The sequence below is a fragment of the Odocoileus virginianus genome, chromosome 8 (genome assembly GCF_023699985.2).
Source record: "Odocoileus virginianus isolate 20LAN1187 ecotype Illinois chromosome 8, Ovbor_1.2, whole genome shotgun sequence".
Lineage (NCBI taxonomy): Eukaryota > Metazoa > Chordata > Mammalia > Artiodactyla > Cervidae > Odocoileus > Odocoileus virginianus.
The window spans coordinates 20,127,641-20,148,754 of NC_069681.1; the positions used below are offsets into that span (position 1 = coordinate 20,127,641).

A 21,114-nucleotide genomic window follows, 5' to 3' on the forward strand; every position below is an offset into this window, starting at 1 on the left:
AAAGGCAACAAAAGCACCAGAGCATGTTGCCGTCAGGTGAGTGTGTGGTAATGAAGCGGTGTGGCTGTGATTTGGGGTGCACCAGGGAGGTTGGAGACAGGAGGAGAACGCCAGTGGCTGTCAGCCTGTTGTACGGCTGCAAACACATGAAGAGACACAGTCAGGCGAAGCTGACATCTGCCAGGGAACAATTAGCTGTGTCAAGCCCTGAGCCTCTGCTCCACGCTCTGCGGGCTTTGAGATGCTTCCAGATGTCCCTGTGTTTCAACGCAGCATCTTCTTAACACACAGCAGGAAGAAGGAAGCCGGGGGCACAAGCTGAAAAAAGTACCCACTTGATTACCAAGTTCAGCTTAGTCCAGGGATAAGAACCACTTCCAAGGAGCTATGGGCCAACATAAGTAGGGTCATGGAACATATCGTAGAACGCCTCATTTAATCCCATAAAACCCTATGAGAAGGGTCACATTGAGCCACTTTCATAGGGCTTCACTGGTGACTCAGTGGTAGAGAATCCACCTGCAATGCCCGAGACCCAGGTTTGATCCCTGGGTCAGAAAGATCCCCTGGAGAAGGAAATGGCAACCCACTCCAGCATTCTTGCCAGCTGGATGGTAGAGGTCAGCCAGCTCATGTTCATCACAATGAAAGTGCCGGTGTTCACCTGCTGTCTCACCTCTCTTAAAGCTGCACACAGCGTACAGGTTCAATCCCAAGGTGGAGAGGACCCTCAGATGCCCCCGTCCTGGCACCTGGAACTTTTGTGACGGTCCCTTGGTCCTCTTCCCCCTCAATTCATCTGCCACATTTAATGCGATGACATTTCCCTCCTTACAAATCTTTCTCACAGGGGATTCCCTGTCGGTCCAGTTGCTAAGACTCTGTTCCCAGTGCAGGGGGCTGTGGTTCAATCCCTGGTCAGGGAACTAGATCCCACATGCCGCAACTAAGACCCGGTGCAGCCAGATAAATAAATATTTTTAAAAAGAAGTTTTACTTTAAAAACAAAAATCTTTCTCAATGTCTGGAGAGTTCAGAAATACACACTGTATAAAGGGTGGAAAGACATGATGTCTGAGAGTTTCTTCAAACCACTTCAGCCAACCAAAAAAGGTGGGGGGTGGGGAAGAAGAGGAAATAGAAGAAGCAAATGTGGAAAAATCTCGACAGTTATTGAGTTCAAGGAGAGGTTCAGCCTGGGTGTAAGGGTGTAACCCTGTGCTAGGCTCTGTATTTGTATACACTCTTGAGCAGTTGACCTTTTTCATTATAATTAAAGAAAAATTTTTTTCTTTGCTGGAACTCCTGCTCACACATCCATCCTGGCTCTGTTCCTTCTCTTTCTGTACCTCCTCCCTTAAAAATAAGTGTTTTCCCAAAGTCTTTGCTCACTTCTGAGTCACAACTCTATGGGCTGGGCCTGCCTGTTCTCAGAGAACCTGAGTTCTCAGTGAAGATGTCCTGACTCTACAGCTTCAGTCTTATTTCAGATGTATGTATATCGATATCTATCTATATACATTCATATATATACATCAAGGGAAAGAAATATGACAAAACTCATAAACCTATCAGCTAATCAACACTGACATTTTGTCATGTGTTGTGTTAGTCTCGGTCACGTCCTACTCTTTGCAACCCCATGGACTGCAGCCTGCCAGGCTCCTAGGTCCATGGAAGTCTCCAGGCAAGAATACTGGAATGGGTTGCCATTCCCTTCTCCAAGGAATCTTCCCGACCCAGGAATTGAACCTGGGTCTCCTGAATTGCAGGCAGATTCTTTACCGTCTGAGCCATCATGGAAGCCATATTTCCTTCGTATTTTTAGAATCAACGTTTTCCAAATGTCGTTAAAGATCCGAACGCCCTAACACACCTCTCAAACTCTCCAGACCCACCTCTCTTCCCTGTCTCCCCAGAGAAAACCCCTGTTCTGAACCCATTGTCTCCGGACTATGTTTACACTTTGACTACATAAGCCTGCAATCTATGGAACTGTTTTGTTTTGTAAATTTACAGAAAGCAAGTTCACTGTCTGTGTTTGTCTGTAGTGTTTTTCCTTCCACATTGTGCTTACCAGGTCACCCATATTGATACAGGAAGCTCTGGTTCATGCACGGTGAATGCTACAGAATGTTTTGAGTAGATGACACTGCACAACTTTTCTCCTTATTCCCCTGTGGATGGACATCTTGGCTGTTTCCTGTGCACACACTGCGGCAGTGACTATCTTATAAAGTCTCCCTGTGTACACACGCACAAGCGTCCACTTTCCACTGTGCATCATGTACCAACAGCCCTTTAACACATACGGTGCTTGTTTGCTTTTCTTATTGCACCACTCAACCCCAAGCAGAGAGTACATTCTTATCTCTATGCTATTTTTTTTAGCACATAATGTGAAAGTGTTAGTCGCTCAGTAGTGTCTGACTCTCTGTGACTCCATGGGCTGTAGCCTGCCAGGCTCCTCTGTCCATGGAATTCTCCAGGTGAGAATACTGGAGTGGGTAGCCATGCTCTTCTCCAGGGGATCTTCCCAATTCAGGGATCAGGCAAATTCTGAGTCACCAGGGAAGCCCATTCATACCTATTAATGGATTAACTAAAGGGAGGGAGGCAGGAGAAAGGGAGGGAGTGGGGAAGGAAGGAAGGAAGGAAAAAGGAAAGGAAGGAGAGAAGGAAAGAAGAGAGGGAGGCAGGCCATAGAAGTCTCCATCATCAAGGTCAGGATCAAAGGACTAGGCAGCCAATGGCATTATTTTGTGGAAATACAGGTATGAAGTTGGTAGAGAGGACTCCATGAGGCATTTTTAATCGTGATTTATATGCTTGGGATCAAAGAACACCCTCTCCGTGTGCATTATACTCAGTGGAAAAATAGAGTTGTCTCTATTTTACACTAGTAATTAAACAGGCTTCTCATAAAAGCCAGTTAAAGACTAACTTGGATAGTTTTTCAGATGAAGTGAAACTACATTGTGTTAAGCCAGCTAAGCCTAGACAGATAAAAGACAAGACTTTGTCAATTTAAAAAAATAAAAGAGCCATTTATCTTGCCAGTAGAATGAGTTTAGCCAGAGGAATTGTAATTTGGGAATGCAGTGGACAGCAAGATCAAACCAGTAAATCCTAACCGTTATCAACCCTGAATATTCACTGGAAGGACTGATGCTGAAGCTGACGCTCCAAAACTTTGGTCACCTGATGCGAAGAACAGACTCCTTGGAAAAGACCCTGATGCTGGGAAAGATTGAGGGTGGGAGGAGAAGGGGGTAATAAAGGATGAGACGGTGGGGTGGCATCACCAACTCAATGGACATGAGTTTGAGCAAATTCTGGGAGATGACAGAGGACAGAGAGGCCTGGTGTGCTGCAGTCCATGGGGTCACAAAGAGTCAGACACGACTTAGTTTTGGCAGTTTGGGTAGGCCACAGTCAAATCCAGACAAGGAAGAGAGCTTGCTTTTATAGAGGAGAGGAGGGAGCTGGGAGGGGCGCAAGAGGTCAGGCAGCTGGCACAGGGGCAGGACTGGCCCTGGGAAAGATCCCAAACATTGTGCAGGAGGGGAAGCCAGCTCAGAGAAAATGGGACTGAAAGAGGACTCACTCCCTCCAGCAGGCTAGACTCAGGACCGCACACTGGGCTGCAGTGTCTGCCAGACCAGGTGCAGGGGAGGCTAGTTGGGAGAAAGAAAGACAGGAGTCTCTGGGGAGTTGCAGTAGTCATGTACAGATGTCAGAGGTCACTGCTGAGTCATCCCACCACGTGTGTGTGCTCAGTCGTATCTGACTCTTTGCAACCCCATGGACTGTAGCCTGCCAGGCTCCTCCATCAGTGGAATTCTCCAGACAAGAATACTGCAATGGGTTGCCATTTCCTACTCCAGGGCATTTTCCCTACCCAGGGATCAAACACCAGTCTCTTGTGGCTCCTTAGCAGGCAGTTTCTTTACCATTAGCACCATCTGAGAAGCCCTATATTCTGCACAGGTAAGGGCAAATTTGAGGAGGCACTGAAACTCTGGGCTGCAAGGACAGATATAAACACATCATGTGGCTGTTCAGTAGCTAAGTCGCGTCTGACTATTTACGACCCCATGGACTGCAGCATACCAGGCTCCTCTGTCCTTCACGATCTCCCGGAGTTTGCTCAAATTCATGTCCACCGCGTGGGTGATGCCATCCAGACATGGTTTCCTCTGCTGCCACTGGAGACCACCCGCTGCCAGGGCTGAACTCCACTGACACATTCTGACCCATCACCTACATTTTCAATAAGATGATGCTTAGAGTTTCCAGATGCATCCAAAAAGACCACAAAATGATCAAGAGAATTTGGGCTCTGGCTGCAGACTAAGTTATTTTGGTCAGAGAGACACCTGGTGGCCCTCGAGAGAAACCACATGGTCCTGCCAAAGGACACTTCTTTCGCCCCACGCATGGTACCAAGGAGTAGCGGAGGAAACCCAGCAGCTTCTGCTAGGGAGAGTACCCAGTTACCTTTGCGGGGAGGGGGTGGGCCAAGGGGCACATGGAACTAGGGCTTTGTGGCTGGAGGGAGTGGGTTCAAACACCCACCCGGATTCTGTGTCCTGGACAGTCAGCTTGACTGTTGAAATGGGGCAGGGAGGTAAAGAGCTCCTAAGGCCGCTGTGAAGGCCAGCTGAGCTGAGAGTGAGGGACTCGATCATGGCGCCCACAGTATTTGAATGTTGCCTGTCCCCTGACCTTACGGGGACCTGGTAAGGGGTCAGTTTCACAACAGATCCCTCCTGGGACCGCTACAGCCCCTGTGCTCAGATGGTTACAATGTGATCAGGGAGCTGGGGCCCCCGTGGGCAGGCAGGTTTTGCTCCCCTCGTGTCCCAGTGCTGTCCACCCATAAAGAACACCCCTCAAGAAATCACATCCATGGGGTTTCCTTTTGTGGGGCGGGGGTATTATGACAGCCTCTTCCCCGCCATGATAAATTTCTACATGCTTACATTATTCCTATATGTGGTTTCATGTTTATTATCAGCAAGAAATAATCACCATTTCCTTTTTGGAGGAAAAAAATGTTAAATTTCCATCAGTTCTTATTTTCATTGAGCCCTTGGATGGCCTTCCATCAGTTTGTGTTTCCCATCTTTTTGAACAGAGTAAAGAGACTCTGGGATTTCACAGCGTTATTTAACGCTCTCATATTCTATCCTGTAATTTCAGCCTTTGTCATTGTCTTTACACAAAGGAACATGGCAGACAAGCAGACATCTCGCTCTGGAAGGAACCCAAACAGTGGTGTTCATGTCTCTGCCCAAGTTAAGGTTGAAAATGAAGAAAGGAGGGTGGTTTCATTCCTAAGAGCTCCACAGTTCTTTCCAACATCCACTCAGCTTTCCCACACATCAAGGTAATCTGAAAGGGAAACTGAGGGTCAGCAAGAGTGGTTCCTTAAAGCATTTCTTTGTATATTCACACCTCACCTTTTTTCAAAACAAAAGATGCAGTGATAAAAATGTTGTCTGTGTATAAAACTTCATTAACTTGGGAAGAATTTTATATGTATTAGGGAACTTATCTGCTGATATATCATTAGGAATTTTTCAAAGCAAAAAAAAAAAAAAATCCTATAATTCAAATAACCTTTTTCTAATTCATGTATTTGATTGGCTGATTTTGGCTTATGCTGGATTTTCTTAAAATAAAGGTCATTTGGGGCCTTATCTGGTGGTCCAGTGGTTGAGAATCTGCCTTCCAGTGCAGGGTATGCAGGTTCAGTGTCTGGTTGGGAACTAAGACCCCACATACTGCAGGACAACAGCCCACACACCCCAATAGAAAGCCTGCATCCTGCAACTAAGGCCTGATGCAGCCAAAAATAAATACATAAAATTAAAAAAAATTAAAAGGTCATTTTCATCATTCCAACGTAAGCTAGCAGAACAATTTGGGAACAGAACTATATTTTGACATGTCAATTTCCAGGTGCCATTTAAGAAAAGAAGAAAAACTAGAATTATTACATTCATTTAATAGGTGATCCTATCACAGTTTTTCACTTATCTTTCCCTGGTGGCTCAGATGCTAAAGAATCTGCCTGCAATGTAGAAGACCTCAGTTTGATCCCTGGGTCAGGAAGATCCCCTGGAGAAGGAAATGGCAACCCACTCCAGTATTCTTGCCTAGGAAATACCATGGACAAAGGAGCCTGGTGGGCTACAGTTCAAGCTGTCACAAAGAGTCGGACACAACTGAGCAACTAACACAAATAGTAATAGTGATCCTTTTACAATTTTTCACTGAGGTCTTAAAGACTGAAAAGTTACCAGGAATGGACAGATATTATGATTTATTCTGGTGCATGTGGAATTCTATCAGGCACATTTGCTCAAGTTTTAAATCTGTTTTCTAAAGAAAACCTCTGAGCATTGAAGCACCTTCTAGAGTGTTCCTTGATTGGTAAATATCACATATTGGCAAGTACCACAGAATTCCTCTTCCAAAATGTGTTACTATAGATTGCTCTTATGTCTATACTGGACCCAGGGGAACCATATTTTTTTTCATATGGGCCCTAAACATGTAAATAATTTTGTAGATGAGACCTTTGTTTTGGAAATTTCTTCATATATTACTTTTACCTGTTTGTATTGCCTGTTTTTTAAAAATAAAACTTTTACATTTTTATATTTAAAAAAAAAAAAAGAAATGGACTCACTTATTCAGGTGGTATCAACCTTCCCTTTCCACAATGGGATGTACATACGACATGAAATCCCCACAGCTGGGGCGTCCAGAAGAGGAGCCTGGCACGCCTGGCATGAAGTCCTAAGGGCGCAGGAGGGCACTTAGCATAGCCTGTGCGTGACTCTCCAGCTGTGCGTCACACTGAGCCCCAAGACCATCAACTCGATGACTCTACAGAGAAGGGCTGGTACTAGGATGCGAGGGGGAGCTCTCCCCATCCGACGAAGGATTAAGTCACCAGCATGCCCATGAAACCTACAACTGGTATGCGTGAAGCTACTACTGGGTGTGTCGGTGACGACTGCACAACGTCTATTTCCCCTTTAAGGCAGGTGACCACACACCCCAGTTTGCCTGGGTAGTCCCAGTGCAGGCCAGTTTCCTTGGTGTAATTATTAATAGCACCTCCTTTCACTCTTGAAAGTGTCCTGGTTTGGATGATAAATGACACTGTGGCCTCACCTCTAGGTATGGCTCACTCGGGACACCCCCACCCACCCCAGGATCTCTCCAGAGCCTTCCCAGCAGAGTGCTTTGTTCCAGACTTTTCTACCCCTCCTCCCACCTCACTCCTTCAGGGCCAAGGATCCCAAAACATCACCCTCTGATGAAGACGTGTGCATTAGAGAATAGCCTTTTGTAGACAATCACCCTCAACCAGCATCTGACGGGGTCATGTAGTCCATGCCTGAACCTGTGGGACTGACACCCTGAGGGGGTGCTTTCCTGAGCTCTCCCCGCAGGCCACTGAGGCAGGCACTGAGGCGGGGGGCTTACACAGTGCTGGGACGGCCCAACAGGGGGCTCTGGCCACCCCCCACCCATCTCTGCCCCCGAAAAGGCAGCAAGCAAAGCCAGCACCTCAGTTCTCCCCAAAGACGGTGCCACACCAGCCCACACACACTTCCCTCTCACACAGAGCCAGGCATAGGCAGGTTTATAGATGAATAAAAAAAAATGAAATTTTATTCTAAATATAGCATGGAATGTTTTTGAAATAGGAATTCTTCCTTCTTGACCAAAAAACGAGGGACAAAAGGTTATCTTCTGTACAATTATATAAATATCTCCATGTCCCTATAAACATAACATTTATGGTCCTAAAAGCTTTTTGAAAAATTGATACAATTGGATTCTTTAGGCAATGATTAGCCTTCTTGGGGGGTAAACAGGAAACATTCCCCAAGCAGCAGCTGGGAACAGAGAAAGAACACAACTGAGAACAAGTAGGAAGGGGCTGGGGAAGAAAGACTAGAAACATAAAACCACACCACCACCCCGCACATGGATTTTCGAGAATAAGACGCAGCACAGACTCAATTACACAAATGGAAAGGAGCTATCCAAAGGCAACGTGACATGACCTCATGGTCAAATTTCAAGCCAGTTCAGTGAATACTGTCACCTGGCAGCTTTGTTCTTCCAGGAACAAGGGCCTTTTCCTTGTTGCTTCTCATCAAACAAAATATTGATGGTAGAGTCAAATTAGAGAAAAGACTTCAGGGCCCGGCGACATGAATTCAGATCCCTGCTGTGGCATGCACACTGGCTGTGTAATCCTGGGTGGGATTCCTAGCCTCTCTGAGCCTGTTTCCCGCCTGCAAAATGTGGACAATATTGTATCTACTTTGCTAGTTTGTTGGGAGGATTAGAGGTAAGCCATAAAATGTGCTCATAACCCCCTGAAAAATAACTGACAATAAATAACTAAAGTGTGTGTGATAAGGGCTTCCCCCTTGAAACTGAGAACAGGCTCTAGTCACTTAGTCTAAGACTTGGCTAGTGTTAGCAGACTCCCACAGGCTCTGCCACTCACCACCAAGCTCAGAGTCTGCCATGGGCCCACTGCTGTCCCTCTGATTATCGTGCAACCATAAAGGCCACCAAAAGTTAGACACAGAAGTTCCCTTGGGAATGGTGGACACCCCTTCCTAAGGCACCAGCTCCAAGTGCAGGAGTCGAAGCGTGTGGAGGGCCGGGGTATCCTCTTACTTGAGTCTCATGGCCTCAGGGCTGCACGGCTCTGGGGAGCACAGGCCTGAACCCCACGCCAGACCCTGTGAGGTGACTGTCACACCGCAGGCCATGCAACCGAAGCCCCTGAAACCCGGCAAGCAGGATCTTGAACCACGTGCCTCCCCCGGGACCCCACAGAAAGCCGAATTTCCCAAGCCTCAGGATCTCAGACCCTCAGCCCAGCTAGGCAGCGACAGTCAGCAACTGCAGTGGATTCTGAGAGAGAAGCCAGGACTCTAGGGAGAAGCGGCTCATGGGCAACCAAGACCTCTGGTCACCGAGGAGAAGCGTGGCAGGCTCTCTGGCGGTCGTGTGGGTGGGGGGTTCAGGCAGGAGCCCAGGAGTCCCTTGGAGAGCAGCAGAGGGGACTGAGAATGTCAGCCCTGCCCTCAGATGATGGGGTCTCACACCCCCACCATCAAGGGCAGAGGAGGAAGAGAAGGCGCCAGCAGAAAACAAGGGGGCACTTGAGGTACACGGTGGTCTCACGTATACAATGCATGCGGGTGCCGTCAGAAACAGCCAGGCCCCAAAGGTTTTATGAGGTTTGTGGACGGGCCCAGCCAAGATGTTGGACCCGATGAGACTGGTCGTGTCACAAACGCTAAGACAGGGGATGCGAAGAGGGCTTGTCCCTCCTCTTCTCGAGGCCACAGCAAGGTGTCTGATGAGCCCACGGGCGTGAGCGAGCACACCTCCCCCCGAGCCGGGGGCACCCGGGGAATTGTGCTCCACGGGCGCAGGGGAGGGGTGATCCAGAAATTCGCCCAGGCCTGGAGGGGCTCGGCCGCCTGCTGCTGCCGCTGCTGGCTCGGAGCCTCAGCCACGCGGGCGGGCCCGCCGGCAGCTTTCAGATGCCCTGCTCCTCGTCCCGGTCATTTAAGAGCAGAGACCACTTGTCGCCCCTGTCGTCGGCCGCGCCGCTGTGCCGGGACAGCTTGTCGGACTTGAGGGAGGACAGGGACACCTGGCTGATGTAGCTGACCTGGTCCCAGGGCGAGGCCCGCGGGGAGTCGCGCCGGCGGTCGTCCATGCCGATGTGCACGCTGACCTGGGACGCGCTCAGGGGCTTCATGCGGCCGTGCGCCTGCGCCTCGTACCGCGCCAGGTCCGGCTTCCTGTAGCTGCGGGGCGGGGATCCAAGAGCGCCTGAGCCTGGACGCACAGCACCCCACCTCCCCTTTTAAGAAGCCCCATGCAGCCCTCTCATCGAGTCTTCTACTGACACGCAGCATCAGAGCCTCATGGGTTTTAAAGGAAAGGCCACTGAACTCCTAACGCTCACCTCTGCCTGATTTAGAAACTTCAATCCAGATGCCTGGTACATACTGTGGTGCATGCAGGCCAAGTTGCTTCAGTCGTGTCCGACTCTGCGACCCCAAGGACTATAGCCCACCAGGCTCCTCAGTCCATGGGATTCTCCAGGCAAGAACACTGGAGAGGGCTGCCATGCCCTCCTCCCAGGGATCTTCTCAACCCAGGAATCGAACCCGGATCTCTTATGTCTCCTGCATTGGCAGGCAGGTTCCTTACCATCAGACCCACCTGGGAAGCCCCCTGGTACAGAGTAGGCTGTTACTAACACTTGTTAAATGAAAGCATGAATAAACATCTCTTGTATAAAAGGGAAAATGATAACAAACAGGATCCTATGACATATATTTACATAAATAGCCCTCGAGCAGAATAACAGGAACAGGCCGCACGTGGTGACTGCTAAGCGGCAAACCGCTGGCTCGAGGTGGAGAAATCATTACACAAACACACGCTCGGCCACGCTCGGGACCTCTGGCTATGCCTGCAGCAGGTGTCCCCCGTGAGGGAGTGAGCCACACGCCCGACCTGGCCCGGGCCCACCAGGGGGACTCACCACTTGAGCTGCAGTGACGAGAGGACCACGGACACGGAGGAGGCCGCCATGGCTGCTGAGCCCATCCACGGCTGCAGCACGACGCCAATGGGTATGAAGACACCTGGCCGAGGGGGGGGGACGACACTCAGGCCGTGGCCCAGGGCAGACGGCAAGGAGGGCCCAGCCTCACTGCCCACCTGATGCTGTCCTCCTCCGGGCAGCTCAGAAGCCCCCCGCTGGGTGCTGGCCATAGGCCCATGGACCTGAGGCAGGCTGACTCAGAGCTGGACAGTGGGGGCACCATTGAGGGGACTGAGTCCCCCACCTGTCCAGACCTTCCGGGGACCATCCAGAGGTGGCATCACTGGTCTGGGGGAAGCTCCAGGGGACAGGGCACCCCAGGGACCCTCAGGGGCAGCCATCCCGGGGCCCCTCAGAGATGTGAGTATCAGGACAAGATGCTAATGACCACGGTCCCTGTCTCCATGGAAGGTCCTTCCTCAAGGGCGTCAAAGCACTTGATAAAGGGCGATGCGACCAGGTCCTGGGATAGAGCCACAAGCGTGGGAGAGGATGAGCTCCTGAGCCAGCTCTGGGGCAGGAGGTGCATCTACCAGAGCCAGGCTGTGGTGGACACGCCGATCCACCGTGTGAGGCGGTGCTGACCGCTCGGGCACAGCAGGGGCACACGCGGTGGGAAAGTCCTGTTTCAATACAGGTCTCGGGCTTCCCCCGGTGGTTCAGCAGTAAAGGACGTGCCAGCCAACGCAGGAGATCAACGGGCTTGATCCCTGATCTGGGAAGATCCCAATTAAAAAAAAAAAAGAAAAGGGAAAAACAATAGGTCTTGGCCCACACAGACGTTTTCTTTGCAGGAAGGTCTGGAACTTTTCCCTATCTGGTGACACAAAATTCAGTGGGGGAAGGAGAGGTTAAGAAGCAGAAAACGTCCATCACTTTCCATGACTATTCCCGAGTCAGAGTAAAACCTGGGCAGAATTAATTCTTAAGGCAAAGTATTGAAGCATTGATCCCTGAGCCTAGCATGTAGCAGGTGCCCCATAACTGTTAAGAATGATTACTTTTTAGACTGTGTGTCTTAATAATGTTCTGGAAAACAAGGCCATGGTAAATAGGATCAAGCACCTTGGCCAGCTTTTCAGAGCGGCCTGGAGTGAACAGAGGCCTGGTTCCTCCCTGCAGTTTCTCATTCATTTCTCCTGCTCAGTCGTGTCCGACTCTTTGCGACCCCATGGACCGTAGCCTGCCAGGCCCCTCTGTCTGTGGGATTCTCCTGGCAAGAATACCAGAGTATTGGCTGCCATGCCCTGCCATGCCCTCCCATGCCCTCTACCTTTAGATACTTACAAAGTGGAACATACGGAAATTAACTCTTTCCAGAGGCTTCTGGCAGCAGCTGGGGTTGAGGGAACAGGGTGGTGAGGGCCTACCTGCCGCAACGGGGATCCCGATCAGGTTGTAGATCAGTGCCAGCACCAGGTTGAGTCGTATTCTCCAGACGGTCCTCCTGGAGAGGTGAATGCTGGCCACCACGTCGAGTAGGTCATTCTGTGGGAGAAGACCACAGGTGAGTGGGTGGGTGGGGGCCCCGTCACCCATGGCCCCACGGGGACAGGGAGCTGCAGCCGAGCTCACCCTGATGAGGACGACGTCGGCCGCCTCGATGGCCACGTCAGTGCCCGTGCCAATGGCAATGCCCACGTCGGCCTGCGCCAGGGCCGGGGAGTCATTCACACCGTCGCCCACCATAGCCACTCTCTTCCCCTCGTTCTGCAGCTCCTGGACCTTGGCCACCTTGTGAGAAGGCAGCACCTCTGCAAAGACTTTGTTGATGCCAACCTAGAAGGAAAGGGAAACAGCATTTGATAAAGAAGTAAGTATACAATAACATTCGGTGTTGCCAGGGGGCAGCAGCAGGAGCCGCCCCACCCCACCCCGCAGCAAGCCCTGCAGATTCCGGGGCACACAGCAAATGCACCCCCAGCTCCCATCCCAATGCCACCCCCACATCACACCCTCCCAGTGCTCCTCTCCATATGCTGACCCGGTGACCTCTCCAAAGCAGCGTCATTGGCACCTGCGGGTGGTGCCATGCTACCTGCCAGGTCCTGCAAAGGGCTCTTCTCTTTCCCCAGCCCTCCCCATTCTGACTGGGGACCACCCGTGACTCAGGCCTCCTCTCCCCTGGAAGGTGTCCTTGTCTGCCAGGCTGAGGGGCAGGTTGGCAGCCCCCAGCACACGGTTTACACTCGCCCCTGGGTCACCCTCGCAACAGAACTGTGAGCTCCCCAAGGGCCCTCTCAGCGCGGCTTAGTAAGCACTTGCAAAATGCCTGAACAAGCTTTAACCAGGGAAAGTGGGTACTCTTAGAAGGATGACTAAGACAGGTGCCACCACTCCCTCCTAAGAACCAAGTCATTTGCAAAAGCAGACAGCTTTACACACATTTCCCGAAGGGCTGGTATCTAACTGCCAGGAGTCTGCACTGGAGCCATCCCTGCATGGTGGGCCAGGCAGGCAGGGAGCCGTGCTGCCCTTGTGGTGCAAACTCAGAGCCAAGCACTGCGGGAGACCTGCTGGGACCCCGGAGCCAGCTGGTGCAGCGTGAGAAGAGCTCAGCCGGCAAACACTCCCTTAACATAAAGGCTGCAAGAGTGTTTATCGCAGCCCTAAAGCCATGGTCTTTCTTCCTCACTGCAGAGTCTGGGAAGTAGAGAACACCAGAACTGATGCTCTGGGGCTGCAGCCAGCCATGCAGGAATGACAGCTCCCAGGCTCCAGCGATGTGGCCTTTGGGGCAGCAGCAAGGTGGTCCCCTGTGGGCTCGGAGCAGATCGGAGCACGTGGAGAGGAAAGCCCCGGCGGAGAGAAAAGCCCAGAGCAAAGCTGACTCAGCTCCATGCACTGCTGCTGTTGTTGAGTCGCTCAGTTGCATGACCGACTCTTTTATGACCCTACGACTGTAGCCCGCCAGCCTCCTGTCTATGGGATTCTCCAGGCAAGAATACTGGAGTGGGTTGCCATTTCCTTCTCCAGGGAACCTTCCCAACCCAGGGATGGAAGCTGTATCTCCTGCATTGGCAGGCCGACTCTTGACCACTGAGTCACTTTCCTCAAACTGTTTCTGCCAGCTTAAGATTGCTTGTAATTTCCGAGGTGGGAGACACGCCAGCCCCTGGCCCGCACCTGGGTGGCGATGGCCCTGGCTGTCTTGCGGTTGTCCCCGGTGATGAGCACCACGTCCACGCCCATGCTCTTCAGCGTGTGCACGGCCAGGGCGGCTTCCTGCTTGACCGAGTCCGCGATGGCGATCATGCTGCACAGAACACCTGCAGGAAGACACCGCGGGTGAGCACACGCCAGAGCCTGGGCGGCCGAGGAGCAAGGAGGACGTGGTGACGACCGGGAACAGTGTGCGTAACACCATGTCACACACCAACACAAAACGCCAGATCATATAACAGGACACACAGTTTTGCTTTTGCTTTTTAAATTTAGATACATTTCCAGGTGCACACAAAAGTCTGGAAGGACTATAAGAAAATTGACAGTGGCTCTCTGGTGGGATAATGAGGGATATCCCATTTTTTCCAAAGTTCTCGGAATTTTCCACATGTTTTCTAAGGAACATCTATAGCTTTGTGGAGTGCTTAACTCATAACTCAATAACTGTTAGCAGTTAAAACATGAGATATACAACAAATGTGACAAATGCCCAAACAGCTAGAAAATACATCCTTCCTTTCTGTCTCTTCCTACAGAAAACACTTGTGTAGAGTTTGGTTTTTTTAAGTGACTCTAGAGACTGACACAGGAAGGTGTGTGAGAGCTGCAGTGTGATAGAGACTCGAGGATGAAGGTGGGTAAGAGGCATTTTTAATGAGTCAATTCCAGCTCTTAAGCTGAAGGGGCGGTGGGTTTAAAGGACTCAGAAGAAGAAGAAAATAGAACTAAAAATAACAGAGAGGAACTTTTTTTTTTAAAAAAGACTGATATCTGCCTGATATGCCCAGCTTCCCTTGAGAGCAGAGGGCAGGGGAGCGGGGCGGTACCGTCGATGGCCACCAGGATGGCCGTCTGGCCCTTCGTCTCGTGGTCGGTCATGGCGTCTCGGACGTCCCTGGTGACGGTCAGGCCGTTGCGCCTCATCCATTCCCGGTTTCCGATCAGCACCGAGAAGGTCTGCGTGGCCGCGTCTGCTCAAAAGAGGGTGCGGTTATTCCCACACAGCCCAAGGTCACCAGAAAGCACTAAAGACCATGGGATCCTTCTCGTAGCAAAATGTCCACTTGTTGGTTCTGGAAAAACCACAACCTGGAAAACACCTCTCGACACCAGCATTGAAGGACCAGGGGGGAAGAAAGGATAATTAGCATGCAGAACCATGGTGTGAATTAAAGCGTGTGAAGGTGTTACAAACACTTTAAATACTGCATAGTGTACCTACTGGCCTTTAGAGGTGTCTGCCTGCTACTGTTTCTACAGGAATTAGAGCAGCTAATTATGTATTCAGCACCAAAAGCAAGAATTGACGAGACTCATCTCTGGCTCGGTACAGACGACACAAGGTGAATAAGCCAACCACCAGCCCATGTATGTGAAACGCTGTGAGGCGACACCTCCTAAAAGGTCAGGTGAGCCTTGCACCTGTCACCTCTAACTCAGATGACACTGACGGGCATGTCCCTGGAAGGCAGAGGAAAAGTCATCAGGGGCTTTAAATTGCTGGAAGGTGGTGACAATAAAATCTAAATCAAGATTTAACTACTAGCATACTTAAGATCGAAACTCAACCTGGGATTTTTTGGTTGGAGGCTTTGGTTCCACTCTTATGTTGATGGCTGGCAAGCCACTCTTTAAATAACCAGGGCCATTATTCAAAAAGCAGCTGCCCGTCCAGTGTCCATTCTTCCTTAGGCAGACCATGTCCATCCTCTGTCCCTGACTGCTGCTAGCTTTCTAAATATGTCAGATCCCATCAGAGCCGACCACGAGGAGGTTTCCTGGTTAGCAAGAACAAAAAGACTCCCATCCGTCTACCCTGTAGCTGCCGAGAAGGGATAAGAAAGAGGAGACTCAAGATTAGGGGGCAGGTAAGCAAACTCTGGCTCCTTGGAAAAGACCCTGATGCTGGGAAAGATTGAGGGCAGGAGAAGAAGGGGACGACAGAGGATGAGATGGTTGGATGGCATCACCCACTCAATGGACATGAGTTTGAGCAAACTCCAGGAGATGGTGAAGGACAGGGAAGCTGGCGTGCTGCAGTCCATGGGGTCGCAGAGTTGGACACGACTGAGCAACTGAATAACAACAAAAAGTGAACTCTGTGAATTTAAGTCATACGCCGCTTTCATATGCCATTAGCATCGAGCCACATCAGAGGACACGATAGAAGCTGCAGGCTGCCCTGGGAGGCAGACGGGCGGCACACCAGCCCCGAGCCAACCCTTCCGCAGGCAGGAGCCTCGGCATGAGCCTGGCGTGGTGCTCTCTGTGGTTGTACCCAGCCCCCGGCAGACAGAGAGGTGGAGACCAAGGCCAAGGATACCTGTTTCTGCGGGGTCACTGCCGACTCTGTTCAGGTGAGCGGTCGGTGGGCCCTGCGGGCGCTCGCCCTGGGCAAGGATGCTCTCCACACTGCTGACTTTGCAGCTGATTCCACAGCCGGGCACCGCCTGGAAGTCCGTGCAGCACCCCAGCGTCTCTGTGCCGAGTTCCTGGGGGTGCGGGGAGAGGAAGCAGAGAACAGGGGTGAGTTGAGAGGGAGGCAGGACAGGGGTGGGGTGAGGGCAGCGAGGAGAGCAGCAGCTGCTGGGAATTAAGGGAGGCACGGTGGGAGAACTCCCCAGAAAAGCAGAGAGAGACTCAAGCCAGCAGCTCTTTTTCTCTCATCTGACACAGATGCTTAAAACAGCCTCAACTTTGGCCACCTGATGTGAAGAGCCGACTCACTGGGAGACAGCCTGATGCTGGGAAAGACTGAAGGCAGGAGGAGAAGAGGATGACAGAGGAAGAGATGGTTGGATGGCATCACTGACTCAATGGACATGAGTTTGAGCAAGCTCCAGGAGTTGGTGATGGACAGGGAAGCCTGGTGTGCTGCAGTCCATGGGGTCGCAAAGAGTCGGACACGACTGAGCGATTGTACAACAAATTCTCTCCTAGAGTCTGGATGCCTGGGCATCCTAGACAGGATGCGGTCCAGAAAGGAGAAAGGCCATGCACGTCAAACACTTCCAATTAACGGTTGGGGGCGGCAGGGCTGAAGGTGCCAAAGTGGGCAAGATTTTATTTTTATGCTAAAAATAATTTCATAAAAACGACAGAATAGGTAAGTAGTAACTAACTCTTCTGAGGTAACTGCCCATGCACAGACCCTGGGGGGGAAGGGGCAACATGGCAGGAGAAAGGAGGACCTGGGCTTATTCAGGTAACAGAACAGAAGGGATGCCTGGGGTGAGCAGAATCTTTCTTGAAACATCAGGAGGTGGAGAGGGGAAACAGCCACGCCCTACACAAAGGATGCAACAGGACATGAGAGCTCTGGAAGACTCTCTGTCTAGGAAGAGCTGTCAGCTTTTCCTCAAGGCATCCATGTCAACCTTCGACATTTACTGGTGATTGTACTGTTCAGACAGTTTATATGTTGTTCGGGGCAATTTTCCAGCACACCCCTGGGGCCTCCTTGTTCAGACTGAAAACAGAGAATGCTCACCTGGCCCTTTGGTCTGGAGAGATCAAGGGTGATGACCCGCCACTAACTGTGCCAACAGCCCACAGGCCTCTGGTCACTTCTGCTGCTTCACCTCCATCCCAGGCATTCCCCAGAGAGTGGACTTCTCCTGCCCTTGCCCCAACACCCCATCCATTTTTGTATCCCTTTGCACGAAATGCTCATAAAAGACTGAATCCATATGTCTGTCTTCCTCACTCGACCCTCAGCTCCCAGCAGGCAGAGTTTGCATCTTATTAATTCTTACTGTCCTGAGCGCCGATGCTCAGGGAATGCCTAATGAATGACCCTGCACACTGACCTGCTTTCTGATCATCTGGAGACGTGACAGGGGACCTGCCGCTGTGAGCTGCACCCCCACCTGCTCCGGGGGGCCCTGCTCAGACCACACACACCAAAGCAAAAGTGTGAGTCACTCGGTCATGTCCAACCCTTTGCGACCCCAGGGACAGTAGCCCGCCAGGCTCCTCTGTCCATGGGATTCTCCAGGCAAGACTAGTGGAGTGGGTTGCCATTCCCTTCTCCAGGGGATTTTCCTGACCCAAGGATTGAACCTGCATTTTTTTGCACTGCAGGCAGATTCTTCACCATCTGAGCCAATCACTTTAAATACACACGCTAAGGCCCCCTGCCAGAAGCAGCCAGCTCGGGGGGCCAGGGGCAGCGAGGAGGAAAGGCGTGTGTGGAGGAAGGCGCTGCGAGTCTTTCGGGGCAGCTGGGGGGAGTGGGGAGCCCCAGCAACGCCCAGTCCACCTACCTCTTTACAGTATCTGGTGACCGCCAGGCCCAGGGGGTGCTCGCTGCTGGCCTCCGCGGTCCCCACCACAGCGAGCACCTTCCGCAGGGGCAGTGTGGCCACGTCCACAAGCAGGAGGACCCGTGAGACTTTGGGGACCCCGTGGGTAATTGTGCCGGTTTTGTCAAACATCACGGTCTTTATCTGCCAGAAACAACCACATCTCAGTGACCAAACACAGATGGGGCTCTCAGAGCCCTCACAAGCTCAGGGCAGAACTTCACCCGACCCACCCTGAGCAGGCCACAACACTCCTGCACGCCCTGTAACAGAATCCTCTACGCCCATCCCAAGGGTTAACCTCTCCTGCTGCAAAAAACTTAGCTCCCTCTCTGGCCAGTTCTCAAAAAACTCCACAGAAGCTCTGACTCTGGTGTAACGGGAGGCAGTATGGTACTCTCCCCAGACAGTAACACCATGCAGACCTCTCCTAGTGTCACGTCAGGAGGGCGACCCTGGGGGCCTGCCCTTCTCCCTGTCCACCCTGTCTGCCAGGCCAAGCACTCTTTTCTGGCCTGCATCAGCGCAAAAGCCTACGGAGAACAGCATTCTCCAGCTCCATGTTCAAGAAAGGAAGGGAGATAAGGTGTCCATAGGTTCGTGGATTTATCTCTGGGCTTTCTATTCTGTTCCATTGATCTATATTTCTGTCTTTAGTGTTCCCCGGCCATAATTACAAGTAACCACGGAGCCAACCTGAGGGTCCATGCCCCTCGGTCAACAGCAGCCTTGCGCTGGCCTCTACGGGTCTGGGCTTGACCATTCTCAGCTACTGCACTCTGATGGCCCAAGTCCACCATCCCTGGACCGTGGACAAGGTCGGCCCTTGCTGTGCGCAGACTGCATCCTGCAGGCTAGGCTGTCCCCCATTTAGCAAACAACAGAATCCCCTTCTTGTTTCTGACTTCAACACCATTAATGGGTCTTCCCTCAACCATTCTGGCCGGCTTTTATTCCAGCCCCCACTAGGCTGCCAGGAGGATCTTCCCAGCCTGTGATCATGCAGGTGCTAGACCCCACTTCACCCCGTTTTTTGGTTAAGCTGTGGATCCTGGACTAAATAAACCTGCAAGGCTCTTCAAGGCCCCTCTCTCCACCTGCTTCCTCCCTCAATAGCTTTATCTCCTGTCAGTCTCTCACTCCATGATTGTCCTCATTTATTTATTCAGAAAATAACTGTGGGGTGACCTCCACATGTCAGGCTCTGGGCAAGATGCTGGGGACACAATGATGGGGAAACAGTCATGGTCTCCCGTCCTCTGGAGTCTGGGACCGGGCATCGCGACCTCCCGAGTCCCTTCCATGTGCTGGTACCACAGCCAGACACCATTCCACTGCTGTCAACTGGCAGGTCTCAGACCTTTCCTGACCACCTGCGTCAAGCCCCGTCCCATCCAACACATACAAGTCTATGGTCAGGCCCCTCATACAGTCCTCAAGGCAACTCACGCTCTACATGGCACCTGCAGTTTGCCTGCCCCGGGTCTGTCTGTCTCACTAGACTGTAAAGTCCTTGAGAGCTGGGGCCCAGCATGGGACCCACACACAGTAAACACTCAACAGACAGTGAAGAAATAAAGGGAGGATGGAAGGCTGGGGTTGCTGGCTGAAGGGAGATTCTTCACAGATATTGCTGCTCGCTTCTCCACTCCCAGGTCCCGGGACCCTTCCCGGAGCCTGACCACCCAGCCGTGCACCTGGCTCGGCGTGTCTGAGCTGCAGGTCCTCTGGCCAGGCCCGTGGGCCTCCACTGCACTGCTCTCACCTGTAAAATGGACAGAGCCAGCACCTGCCTCCGTGCTGTCGCTGAGATTATTTATACAGCATTCAGTCCTTTAACCATGAGCTGCTGCAGTCCCTACATCATCCCCAGTGAGTCGTGGCTTCTGTTTTACTTAATTAGCAGGGCTTAACGAGCCCTCGGGAAAAGGCAATAGCAACCCACTCCAGTACTCTTGCCTGGAAAATCCCACGGACAGAGGAGCCTGGTAAGGCTGTAGTCCATGGGGTCCCTAAGAGTCAGACACTGCTGAGCAATTCCACTTTCACTTTCATGCACTGGAGAAGGAAATGGCAACCTACTCCAGTGTTCTTGCCTGGAGAACCCCAGGGACAGGGGAGCCTGGTGGGCTGCCGTCTATGGGGTTGCACAGAGTCAGACACGACTGAAGCGACTTAGCAGCAGCAGCAGTAGCAGCAACGACCCCTCTTTCAGGTTTTTCTCATTTTCAAGTTCAAATTTGAATATAAAATTTAAACAAGTACTGTTTTCACTAGGACTAATTAAAAAAAAAAATTGCACAGTGGACAGCTACAAAATCACCCCACCCGAGACTCTGAAGGGAGCAGGGGGGAGCCGACCTTGTGGGCCATCTCCAGGGGCTTGCCTCCCTTGATGAGGATGCCGTTCTGGGCAGCCACGCCAGTGCCCACCATGACGGCCGTGGGCGTGGCCAGGCCCAGAGAGCAGGGGCAGGCGATGCACAGCACCGTGATGGACGTCTGGAAGGCGAACCGCAGGACCACCTCTGCCTGGGAGATCCCCTTGCTGGGGGCCTGTCGAGAGGGAAGAGACGGAGGCAGGGTGAGAGTCAGGAGGCATCACACAGAACTCTGATCAAAAAAGAGCGTCTCACTCTATAATGACCTCTATGGGAACAGTATCTAAAAAAGAGTGGAATATGTGCGTGTGTGTGTAACTGATTCACTTTGCTGTTCAGTAGAAGCCAGCACAACATTGTAAATCAACTATCTTCCAATAAAAACTCATTAAAAAAATAAAAAAGCATATCCCAGTGCAGTCGGGAGTTCTTAGATGGCTGGATGGTGCTGGGCTCAGGATGCGTGCTATTGCATGGGTCACGTTACTGCTCCACATCCCACCTTTCCAACCTGGTCTTCAGGGAAAGGCATTATGAGAGGAGAGAATTATACAAAAATCCCCAACAGGGGAAGAACACAGACTCT

At 51.6% G+C, this 21,114-nt stretch overlaps 1 protein-coding gene across 9 annotated transcripts in view; it reads right to left on the reverse strand.

Annotated features, from left to right (window-relative positions):
- Positions 1–5,129: 5,129 nt before the first annotated feature.
- Positions 5,130–21,114, reverse strand: part of ATP7B (ATPase copper transporting beta) — an 81,448-nt gene continuing 65,463 nt past the window's right edge. For 8 of the 9 annotated variants that reach the window (XM_070471288.1, XM_020899074.2, XM_070471290.1 and 5 more), the window contains 9 exons: positions 20,509–20,703; positions 18,109–18,291; positions 16,167–16,335; positions 14,671–14,814; positions 13,805–13,947; positions 12,254–12,457; positions 12,049–12,166; positions 10,616–10,718; positions 7,666–9,869 (listed from right to left, as the gene is read on the reverse strand). In XM_070471288.1, the coding sequence (XP_070327389.1) occupies positions 9,596–9,869; positions 10,616–10,718; positions 12,049–12,166; positions 12,254–12,457; positions 13,805–13,947; positions 14,671–14,814; positions 16,167–16,335; positions 18,109–18,291; positions 20,509–20,703 (1,533 nt within the window). In that variant the 3' untranslated portion in view covers positions 7,666–9,595. Of the gene's footprint in view, positions 5,398–7,665; positions 9,870–10,615; positions 10,719–12,048; positions 12,167–12,253; positions 12,458–13,804; positions 13,948–14,670; positions 14,815–16,166; positions 16,336–18,108; positions 18,292–20,508; positions 20,704–21,114 lie in introns of those variants that run through there. The other variant, XM_020899066.2, reaches the window with a different exon arrangement.